The sequence below is a fragment of the Vanellus vanellus genome (genome assembly GCF_965231255.1).
Source record: "Vanellus vanellus genome assembly, chromosome: 4".
Lineage (NCBI taxonomy): Eukaryota > Metazoa > Chordata > Aves > Charadriiformes > Charadriidae > Vanellus > Vanellus vanellus.
The window spans coordinates 57,449,841-57,462,395 of record NC_138909.1 but is presented as its reverse complement, the minus strand read 5'-3'; the positions used below and the strand labels follow the sequence as shown (position 1 = coordinate 57,462,395).

Here is a 12,555-nt window from a genome sequence, read left to right as displayed (position 1 = left end):
AGAGAAAATCAATCACCGTTAAAAAGTGGAAATTCTCCTAAAAAGTCATGCTGGTAGAACTACTATCAAGTGAAATGCGCATAGATGTTACTGTGGGATTTTAGAAGCTCAAGAGAATGGAAATATGATAATACATTAAATCCTGTTCTGAGCCAGCAAGGCAAAGAGTGAAATCAGTCAGACATAAAGTTGAAAGAATGTACTTTGGATTTTTGCTGATATCAAATAAAGGGTTAGTTGTCATTACACATGTGAATTCAGACTCATCCAGAGCTGTTATAACTGAAATATTTCTTCTGATAATATTAAAAGGCAGCTTGGACTGGCAAAGAACAGCTGTCCCTGTGTTGGAAACACATCAAATCTTTTGATGAAATAAGGAGAAAATATAGGCAAAAGCAAAAAATCACAAATTTAAACATGGCAGAAGCCAAGCCTGTGCTGTACGCATGTTTGCTGCAAAATACGAAAGCAGAATAAAACAGATGGGCAGTGTTGGTTTTTCAAATCTCACAGGTTTAAGGAAAAGCGTAGATCTTGTGTTTGGCATTATTATTGATGTGTTTCAGGAAGGTAAAGGGAAGACAGCATCTGTACTTGCTGTAGAAGTGCTTTCCTAAATCAATTACATTAATCTGAGCTGGAGGAACCCTAGCTGGTAGTTCTGTTATTCACATCAATGGCTAAATCTTTGTTTAAGCCTCTGAAGCGTTTTTACACAATTATGTCTTGTAGTAATCAACTTGAGTTTAATTCTCAGTTGTATAAATAAAACTCTGTTTGTTTAGTTCACTTCAGTTTTATGAAATATGAGCCTTGCTTTCATGTTCCAAGAGCAAATAGAAAAGTTTTATTGACCATCTAGATACTGTTTATTGTTCGATATGCCTGCCACATCACATCTTACAGATCTCTTTCATTAGCTAAACAACCCTAATCTATTTGTTCTTTACTCTCAGGGAATTCTTTTGTTCAGCCTTCCCCAAATCTTTTCTTTTTAGACTGTTTTCTTTCAGATGTTATGAAATCAGGTAACCCAAAGGACCTGCCTTTATTTTAAAGTAGAGCATAACACCTTTTTTTCAATATTTTTCCGTAACCTACTTAGAATTAGTTGTTATCAATGGGAAGTGGTAGTCAACAAACCAGCCAGTACTTTTTTCCCCCTTGAAAAAACTGTGCAGATCATGGTTGACTTCACAAACCACACACGTTTCATTTCTAGATTGATGTTTCAAGTCCAGTCGATATCAAGAGAGATCAAAAGTTACAATGTCCTGGTTGCTGATTAGTAGCGGTAGACGTGAAACTTTTTTGGAGTTTGTTCTGGTTTTCAAGCTTTAGAGCAAATGTCATCATCACGTGTTTTTCAATCTTTGTTTCTGACTATCTGACCTACATAAAGGATACAAAAGTGTGACCTCTGGAAGCTTATTTGTGGTCATTAATCCCGATAAGTAATTCAGAATCTCTCCTTCTGATGTATATATATCATTTGTGTCTATTCTTAATTTTATCTGGCACTGGCTATACAATCACCTAGTTTTGCTCACTCTTACTGAGATTTCTCAGAGTCCTCTTTAAGTGAAACAATCTTCATTCTTTTACCACTTCACATAGCTAATAAATATTGTGTTCCACCTCTCCAGTGCTGAACTGCAGAGGTGGAACTCTGCTGTTTTAAAACTGCAATTCTAACCTCCTTTTATGCTGAAGATAGGCTATTTATTCCTACTATTTTCTTCATGAGCATTCAAGATCCATGACAGAATTTAACATATGGAAGCTCTGACCAGCTTCCGACTGCAAGGGACTATACCAAAGACTCACTAAGTTCCATAAATACAGTCCTCTCCCAGGTCTCTTCAATCTTTCATGACCTTCCTTGTAGCCAAAAGGAGGGGGAATAAGAACGATGGACTTTGAAATTGGATACATTATTTTTCATAGACTCACAGACTAATTCTGGCTGGAAGGGACCTCCAGAGGCCTCTAGTCTAATGTCCTGCCCAAAGCAGGGTCAGCCTTCAGATCAGACCAGGTTGCTTGGGGATTATCCAGTCAGATCCTGAAAACCTCCGAGGATGAAGACTGCTTCTCCACTTCTTAATTTAGAAATCTGCTTCTACCTCAGTTAGTAACACCAGAAAGAAAGATTGATGGAAGCTGTAATTAAAACTGGAGGTACTTGAACCCAAGTCCTTCATAATTATTGTGAACCTTTGCAGGGAGTTCAGGGGATGCTGGCTGGCATATGCAGTGAACATGACTCAAGCCATACTCATGGTTTTCCTCCTTGCAGAGGGAATATCTTCAAGCATGGGATGCCCACTTGGCCTAGACGTTATGGAAGATACAAACAGATTATTAATCTTTCTTTCCTAGTTGGAAATTATATGCAGCACCTTCTTACTGTACTTTCATCCTTCAGGAAACTTTAGTTTGTCATTTGTAGCTAAGGCAATTGAAGAAAGCTAGAAATGGTTTCACAGGCAATATCAACAAGTGAACTGATTTTCCATTTTTTTTTCTCATTTGTCCTCACGTCTGAGTTTCTTGGGCCAGCTGCTATATTAGCTATGACCGGTCCTGTCACTGAGCAAAGACTGTGAAGGTTCCTCTACTCCCATTTCTATGTATAAAAAGAGTTGGCATAGCACCGGTACAGACTAGAAAGTTGTGTTTATGAACTCTTTGTCAAGGACCCTGCCATAGCTCTGCTGGTCGTTGCTTGGTGAATGGTTACAAGGCAGCCCAGGGCTCCTCTGAATCCAAACTGTGAGTGAGTTTGATCCTTGCAAAAGTCCTTCAGTTTATCTTATGAGCTGCTGAAGTTACTTGGGTTATGGAATGAGTGTTTCAATTCATTCTTTTAGCTAGTGATATGCGTAACAGGAAAACCATGAAGTTAAGGCGTTGAATTTCACACCCTGTTGTTTGAACCTGCTTGCTAAGAGGAAAAATGTTTTCTGAAAAATTGATGTGTAGACAAAACTGAATTTCACTTAATATATTTGAATTTAAACTGCTTAACTAAAGAATTTTATCTTTGAAATCCACCTTCCTACATAAACAATGTTTTTACTATTTAAATGAATTTAAATGGAGTATATATTTAAAGGAACTAGCTGGCTTTGTATAACAGGGGCTGGAAGCCCTCCATTCTGAATATACCCAGTACCTTCAATTGCAATGCTGCTAGACCTGCCGAGTCCTCCCCTTGGCTGTGCTGAACCCTCCCTGCCCTGTGCCTAGCAGGCAGCGGTCAGTGCAAGGGCAGAGCAGTGGCCTCACTCCTCTGCAGTCTTTGGAGCTTTCAATAAGCTGCCTCTGGAGAGGAGAGCTTTTAGTGTCACGCTGTAAACTGGGGACAACCACACGACGGAGTGCTGCTTGCGGGCTCGCTCGTCACCGTGCCCCTGCGCTTTGCTTTCTCACCTGCCATGTGAAACTAGGCATCAGGCACATCTCCAGGCATGTGATCCCAAAACAGCAGCATCTTACTTAAGAAACCTGTTCACCTTCTGGCTTATGTTAGCCCACGACTTTTACTTGCCGTAAAAGCAGCTTAAAATAGCCTGTTTTGAGATCTGAGGCACGGTTATGAGTCTATCGGGTTGCCTCAGGGACTGAGGGGTTGCGCTGCTCTGTGCCAGGCAATACACCCTGTTGTGCCCGCCCCCAGCTACAGTCCTGCCTCCGAGCAAAATGAGCAAAGGTGGCAGAGCCCACAGTGGGGAAAATCCCTTGGGTAGGAAAGGCTTGATGGCCTGCGTGCATCTGTATCAATTATCAGCCACTGCCTGAATTAGTCACAGAAAGATAAGCGCAGATCTCATTTTACCACTCAACTTTCTGAACATTACAGATGCAACTGCATGAAAATATATATCTGATGATACACACAGTTGTCAAGTGGATTTGTCAATGTCTTTTCTGGTGGCAAGAAAAATGTATAGTCTGTTTAATGGTGCAATACCATAGCAGATATTCAAATTGTTTAAACCTTCTTAAAAAAAAAAAAAAAAGATAGAAAAAGCACAGTCTTGTAATGAGCAGTTCCTGGGTACTGCATTGTTGTACGAGTGGCAGTAGCTCACAAAAGTGAATTTCTACTTTTGATCAGTTTTATTCTCAGTGAAGTACTAATGATTGTACCATTCCAATTCTTAATTTTTATTTTCTTAAACTGGGGAATACAGTTTGGAGTGATGTTGAATGTATCACTGATTTTAGGAAGACACAGAAAGGCCCTAAGGTACTTGGATGTGACCCCTGATCTTTATACCCATGTGAGAAGTGCAGAGTCAGATTGTGCTTGTTAAACTTTGTGAAGATAAAGTTCAAAATATTTAATTCAACAGTCAAAACTATGACGTGCTTATTTCTATTGGAAGTCATTGTTGTATTTTCAAGTCATGGATCAAACCACAAAGGCTACCCAAGAAGAAATCACAATTCCAACTATTATCAGAAAACAGTTATCAAAAAGAGAGATCATTTTGTTACTAGCAAATATATTTGATACCAGCTGAACACTAGCACTTCCAAAATCTGCCTTATCAATGGAGAGATTAGATATAACATTACATATAAAAACGTATAGAATTTCCTACAATAATTTAACCAAAGAGAAGTTTTATAATATAAGCAAAGATGTTTAATCCTACAACTCACAACTTCACCCATATGAAAACAGGGGAAGGAGAGGTTTTGATATGTTAAATGATATGACAAGTGACTACAGGGGAGAGGAAAGAGACAAGTCAGAGTTTGGAGGTTTGTGGGCGACATGGGCTCCAGGAGACATTTACCCTTATATTATACATATAATCAGAACTACTGCTGCATCAGAGAATTATAGGTAGCTCATAAGTTGTGCAGAAGAAATACAGTATTTCACACTGAAATATCAGTATAATTTTAAATTTCAATTCCAGATGGTAATTCATCGTGAGATACTTTTTCCTTACAGAGACACATACACATCCTACATTATTTCCAAATGTGCAGGGAATGATTCAAAGTAATTTCTTATTTATCCTACGTTTCCCCAGCTGCTGCTACACAAATTATAAACATAATCTTAGTCTACTTCACAATTTCATATGATTCTCAGGAAGAGCTAGAAAGTGTGGAATTCAGAATACTAAACTGTAAGCTTCCTTCTTTTGTCAGTAAAGATGTGGAGTTTGGGTGATGATGGAGCTCACATCATGCAAGCCATATATGCATTATAATTGCTATTGCTATCTTATTCCTATATGATGTGTACTTTAGAAGTCATTCTCCAATTTTATTTTTTTTTTTAAAATGTTCCGGTGTAACACATTTTCCTTTTGCAACATTTCGCTTTTTTCCTTATTCCATTTATGGGCACATTGGAAAAGACTTGTTAGTAAAATCTAAGTATGTATTAATATGTATTTCAGTCAGGGTAGGATTTCCTATGAAATATTTGAAGTCGAATAATCAAGCCATCCCTTGGCTAAAAGAAATGACACTGGTGGAAGTGTTTGGAGTTCATTTGCAGATTCATTCAACAGCTGATTTTGACAGTTTACAGTGCCTTTTCTTTTGAGGTAAGTGGAAAATTCAGGCCAAGGGGCAAATGTTTTGCTCAAGGTGGACTGATGCATCTCCCACTCTGGCAATGCTACACCAAGAACACGTCTTTGAAATCACATGAAGCGCAAGCTGCCAGCGAAAAGGCAGTGTCACATAACACTGCTGCATCACGCTCATCGAGGTGCGGGGTACGCCAAACCAGGGACCGATCCAGGCCAGCAAAGGGAAGAGATGAGTGTCCCCCAGATCAGGTCTGCACCATGACCAATATTGCTGGACCAAGAAAGAGGGTAGGAATGTCCAACAATGGCGGGGAAAAGCTGTCTGCATCTCTCCTGACAGCAGCATGAACATAGGTCTGTGGAAAATGATCCTGAAAGTGCGGCTCTTTAGGGCAATGTTGTTCCCTCGTGCCAAGAACGGCAGAGTTGAGCTGATGCTTCAGCACATCATAATCCCCATCTTCCTTTTTCCCCATTCCTTTCCCCACCACGGTACCTGCCATTACAGACAGCCAAGTGGGGTTTCGGGGCCTGAAGGAGAGCTGCTAGACTTACCCGATTAGCATAAAATAGATAGCAGGACTCTACAATAAATGAGTGATGATGCACGTGAGCATGGCAGATCAGCAGGGTCTGGCAGAAAGGGTAGATTGCCGATGTTTCCAATTAAATGATTTCTTGGGTCTGTCAAATGCAGAGTCCCTGAGGCAATCAGGCACCTCCTAGATGCAAATCTTCCATCTCTTTGTTCCCACTGCTATAAAGAATAAAATACATGATCTTGGAAACCAAATCCATGTCAATGCTAACCATATGAAAACAAACCCACATGAAATGGAACCACAGAGACCCTCTTTAGGATGCATGTTTTCTCAGGGCAGTAAAAAGATATCGATAAAAATCAATTGCCTTTATGTATGATATGGTTTTCATTGGTTTTGTAATGATTTAAGTGACTTGGCCCTCATACCCAGATGGGGAAAACTTTGAAATTGCAGGTTTCCTTTGGGTATGAAATGTAATGCATTCCTTTCCTTATTTTACAGGGACATCAAACCTGACAACATACTACTGGATGAGCATGGTAAGTGAATATTCACTGCTTTCTCTGAGATATCTCTAATTCTTGAGATCTCAGTGACGTGCTCATTACATGCTTTGAAAATCAGCCTCAGATATTGGATTCCTGCTTAAATCTGGACTTTCTCCACAAAGTTCCTCTGTCCACCTTGTGGATTTTGTAATTTCTCCTCCTATTGTAAAAAAAAAAAATGCTGATCTGACACTTGAAACACCTGAAGAGGAAGGAATTTAATATGAATTGAGATCACCAGGGACACCTGATAAAAAGAAATGAATATTTTATTAACAGGATTACTGTGAATCACCATAATCCCTTTTTAGGGGCCTATCAGTAGAACAGTACTAAGCACTTGTTTTCTTTTTTAGAACTTCTGAAGGGCTAAGAAATTTCATATAGCAAATTATTTCTCATGTAGGTATCTGAAATTACTTTCCTAAATTTTGATATAGGATTTGGAAATTTGCCTCTCAGTCTGCAAAATTTTATGGCTCTACATGTAGATCTGGCTTAAATAACTTAAAAAGGGCCAGACAACATAATCAGGCTTGAACTTTCAGTACTAACTCCATGATCTCAAACAAAAAATTTGTGGTTTGAAAAAAAGAAAAAAGCAGCTAATTTCTTTAAACTTAAATTTTACACGTACAGGTTATCTGTGAAGTATTTTGCTAAAACCTCATGCATCTTTTTGCAACTATTCATAGGAAAAGCATGAGAAAATACAGGTAAAGAAGGCATTAACCTTGTATCAGTTAGAACGGAAGTATGTACAGGAGAAAGACTAAATGGAAAAAGGAGATGTGTGGTTGCTACTGTAGGAAAGTCTTGTGCTCTGTTCACCTCAGAAGTTGAATAAAAGCAGTTAATCTTTGAGAAAATATAAACTTGAAATTATGCCAATGTTACCATTATCTTTCAAAATCCGTTGCAGAGCTGCTGGGTATACAAGTAAAAGTTGATTAAAGAGGTAACATTGTAAACAGCTGGAGTTTGACCCTGGGAATATGGAAGCCAACAAAGCTAAATAATGTTGGAGTTTTAAACCATCTAGAACTTCAGGAATCTAATGCTTCAGACCCATAAGTGTTAATGTTCCCTAGACACTAATATCAGCAAATAAGCATGAAATAGAAATCTCTTGTCTTAAAGTCCTGGGTGAATTAAAGATGTCAAAGGCAACATGAAACGACTATGAGAGTGTTAAATCTCTGATTGACAGCGTTTGAAGTACGGTTGCCCTTATCTCTCCTTGCCCCTCATCAAGGTCAATTACCACACAAAATCAGCCTCTTGCAAGAGATTTCCTATGGGGGCTCAAGTATTGCAGAGAAACAGCTACACCAGCGTGAGTGATATGCTGCAAAATGAAGGGGGTTTGGTGATTATAAGCTGTTCAGCAACAAAATTATCTGCAGCCAGCTTGGAAATTTTGGGATGGATAGCCCCTGTTCTGCAAAGCAGCAGAATACTGCTCCCTCATAGCACACCTGCAGACACGTGGTGAAACAGCCATGTTTCTCCGGGCTCGCAGATAGACCTTGGTCAGCAGAATTAATTAGCTCACGGATCCTTGGTTCACAGACCTGTTATGTGGCTGGGAGATGTAATTCGCTCAACCTGGATAAGGGTCTGCATACTTCAACTCACTAAATGAGGAGACACCAGTAAGACAGGTGTCTGTACCGTGCTCGTCACTACAGGCCTCCTTTACAGATAACTGAAAGACATAGACGTGGTTTAGATCATCTGTTCTATTCTGGATGTCTGCACAACACACTGGTACCTATTTCTCTTTGGTGACTAATACCTAGGAAGTTTTGAGTAAAGATATAGATATCCACCGTATAGATGTATGTTTTGCAAGATGAATGTTACCCTTGAAGTCCGTAAGAGCTTTGATTAAGCCGAAAAATGTGCTGAATATATGAACTATAAATATGCTAGGCTGTAGAGGAGGCATAACAAATTCACCTAATATGCCTCTAATCAGGTGCACAGGAAGGAACTTTATTTTAGCCTGTGGCCTCTAAGATGACACAACAGTTTCCTATATGCTTGACTTTACCCCTCGGCCTTTCTTACAGTTCATTAAACAAACTGTGCTTACACAAAGTATTATGGAATTGGATATGCACAACATTTAGGACTGAGGGTTTGTCTCAGTGAGTTAGATTTCTTTGACCTCACCGAAGAAACCTCTTTTGGCTGAAGTCAAAGAGTAGTGTTACGCTGTTCACATTGCCTTACATCTTCAAGCAGTTAAACTGACCGACTTTCATAATATATATCAAGATTATAAATTATAGATATTCCTGCTCATTAAAACTAGTTTCATTACAGTGTATCTGTATGGCTTAAGGAACATACCGGAGGAATACAGAGGTAGTTGAAACAGGAGATTTTTCTTAACCCATAAAAAATGATCAATTTAATTTACAAAGAAAATAAACAAAAAAAGTGTATACAACATATGCAAAATCATTCTGGCAGAGGAAGCCTGAATTTTCCCATATACTTTTCAGCAAAGCCACATCTCAACACTGCTGAGCACAGGTTCTGATGCATCAGTGGAAATAAATGTTTGATGATCATGAGAAGCATAATGTTACATGAGAATGGGGTGATCAGCTGCTTCAAATAGTGTCCAACCCCTACCAGAAAATGATTGCCTGGTCTCCTGGAGAGATTCTCCATCACATAGATGAGTCTTCTCTGAGGACAGAAAGTAGGGCTGGTTTCAGGGTTCACTCTCTGAACCGGAGTCAGATCCCTCTAAGGAAATGAATGTTGTCCATAAACTCTTTTGTCACATTTCCATTTCAGTTTTCCCAGAAAGCTCCTCTTCCTCTTACAACTAACACTAATCTCTAAATTTAGTGGTAGTGCTCTGTTCTAACATGCATCTGAAACACAATTATTCTAGTGATAGCTGAAGGGACTACCTGATGGTTCAGGACAGCTATTATTATTGTACTGTATAGAGAAAAGCATTATAGAATTCTCTTAATAACAGTATTCTGCTTCCTCTTCTAATGGTTTTAATGGTTTAGAACAATATAACTGAAATGACAGCATTTAGAACTGAAAGCTGGCAACTCTCTGTATTTTTTTCTGAAATATCAAAGAAATTAAAGATGTCTTTAAATCTTTCCATGATCTATTAGCTATGATGTCTAATGAGATTTAGAATGCCTAAAATGCAGAAAAACAAGCAATGGAAAACAGATTAGTAAAGTGCCTTTTTTCAGAGATGATAACGTCATTTCTATAGCTATTTAGTAGCACCATTGATATTAACATTTCTGGTCGTTCTGCAGAAGTTATGAGACTCTACTTCGGCATCCAGGTTTTGCATTGTGCAGAGTGACCACACCATTATTACACTCCATTTCCAGGAAATTTGCAAGGGTTTGATTTCCTCTCAGGCAAGTTATTCAAGGCATCATTTCATAAAACCCAGCAGGGTCCCTGTTTGGTTTACCAAGGAAGAACTCTCTGCTAGCTCAGACCTCAGCCGGTATTCTGGTGCAACCAGTGGCAAGGGAAGATACTACTCATGGAGTGTGCCCTTTGCTACTTAGTCATCAAATGCTTCAGTGTTCCTATCACCCACAATTTTTGTATTAGGAAATTAGAGTATCTGTGTATATTCCCTTTAGAATCTGGGTGAGTCTTTGTTAATGATTTTGCCTACTGTGTTTTTGAAGCTACTGCTGATATTGGCCTCTACAACCTCCCAGAGCAACAAGTTGTAGAACTTCACCATCCTTCATAAAAGTGTTTTCTTTTGTGTGTTTTGAAACATTCTTCTTTCAAGAAAACATCTGCTCCTAGAATGCTGGATTTGGTGAATAACAGCTTACAATCACAATCTTCATGATATTCAAAACCTCCTTCAGCACTGTCCTGAGTGAGAGCTAAAGAGCCTCAGCCTTTTTAATTTCTCCTTATAAGGCGCTGCTCTGGTCCTCTTGCCCCTCTCTCTTGCCATAGATAGTGTTACAGATATGCAGGTTTTCCGTTTCAGAGCAGAAGAGCAACCGTATTGGATCAAAGACCCATCTAGTTGAGTTTCATGTCTCCAAGAGTCTCCAAAAGGTAAACGACAGAGCGGCATATAAAACAAGACAAGTTTTTGTGGTACTTTCTCCATGTACTCACCCAACCCCTAGCCTTTTGCAACTGAGGCATTTCCTGAGCTGGATATGGTTTCCACACATTTAGTAACTTTCAGTGGTCTGTTCCATCATCTTTTCTGGTGCTCCCTTGAGTGGAGGGAACTGTTAGCATCCTTAATGTCTTGTGGCAAAGTGGTCCTTAGCTTAAACACAGAATATCTGAAGACTCACAACCTGTTTGTTTGTTTTGAAGGTGCTACCTGCTAATTGCACTGAATGCCTCCTACGTCTAGTCTTGGAACTGTTTCCTGGTGGTTCTCCATATTGAAGTCACAGACCTAATATTTCAGTTCGAGACTTAACGGGACTAATTATATTTTATCAGGGTTTGGGGTTTTTTAGACTGGATTTTTGCATCTGTTAGTGATAATTCTACTCTGTAATCTTTTCTTTTGTGAGAGAGCAAGGCAGATTTAAGCTGGCATTCATATGTGCTTTATTATATATGATTATATAGTTTTATGGTCATTCAAGTTTTCCTTAAAACTCTAATTCCTTGATCACATGAGAAGCTCAGCTCTCATTTGAAAACTATAAGCAAAATTGAAAGATGCAGCCAATGAGCAATCTTGGTCTCAAACCCCAAAATAGGATGAAAAAACCCACCCATAAATTCAGTAGTTTGAACCCCAATATTAACTTCTGAACAACAGAACTGGCAACGTTATTACTGTATGTATTATGTCTGGGAGACATAAAGTCTCCACTAAAGATGTACCTGGTGCGTCTGCACTAGAGCTGGTCCTTATCGTGCCCACAGACAATTTTCAGGGACTGTATCTCATTTAACCCTCCGACGGTGATTAACAAGATGAATGTTCTCAGCATAATGCATCCACCTGAAGCTACCTACGCTTTAAAAATATATTTGAAACTTTTACATGCCTACACGGCCATTAAACAGCCTACCGTTTTAAAACGCACAGCCTCGCTGAACCCATCTATAGTGCTACAATAAGGTTTCTAACAACCTCCCTGATGATAAGCGGCAGAGTGCCAAGTCATGCCAAGTTCATGTGGATGTGAGCTTGTACACACTACAGATGAACCCAGAGAGAGGCTTTTAAAATTGTTTATAGGGTTTGACCTTCTGAGGGCAAAGCAGACCTGAATTTTCTCCAAAACGTTACTGTGTTGAGATTTCCCATCAGCTCTTATGCGTGCTGAGTCGGTGACATTAACTCCAGTCTGGTACTTTTTCTCTCTGCCCTCAAGTTCACCCCTTTGGTTTCAGACTCTGAGAAATTCAATGAGGTCTGAAGTCATGTACGTTTTCCTCTGCTAAATGTTAGTCAGCCAGCCCCAGCCACCTTTTCAGGACTTGTTTTAATTGTCATTACGATTTGTTCAAAAACGAAAAAATAGTCCAAGCAAAGATCATTTGCTGTTTACCTCAGATACTGAGGTTTCAGGCCATGTGGAAAAGTGAGGCATAAAAGCCACACAGCAGCTCTGAAGCGCAGGCCTAAAGCTTCTCAAAGTCATACACTGCGCTCTGGGTATTAACTCACAAATTTTCTCTGTTAAAGCCTTAACTGGAAGGTGAGTGGAGGAATACAATTTTTGAAACAATTTCCACTGAGATGCTTTCTGCTTGCAATTTACCTGTTGGCCTAAGTGAAATCTGTGCAGTCTGGGATGGTTTGAAAAAGCGACTGCAGCGAGCCAGAGGAATGTGGTCGTTTGCCTCTTCTTCCCTTCTCTCCACCATCATCTTATTATC

The 12,555-nt window shown here is 39.3% G+C and overlaps 1 protein-coding gene across 2 annotated transcripts in view; it reads left to right on the top strand.

Annotated features, from left to right (window-relative positions):
• STK32B (serine/threonine kinase 32B) overlaps positions 1 to 12,555 on the top strand; it is a gene marked incomplete at both ends in the record, with an annotated part of 173,845 nt that overhangs the window by 113,671 nt on the left and 47,619 nt on the right. For both annotated transcript variants that reach the window (XM_082482817.1, XM_082482818.1), the window contains one exon: positions 6,617 to 6,654. In XM_082482817.1, coding sequence (XP_082338943.1) covers positions 6,617 to 6,654 — 38 coding nt within the window. The remainder of the gene's footprint in view (positions 1 to 6,616; positions 6,655 to 12,555) is intronic.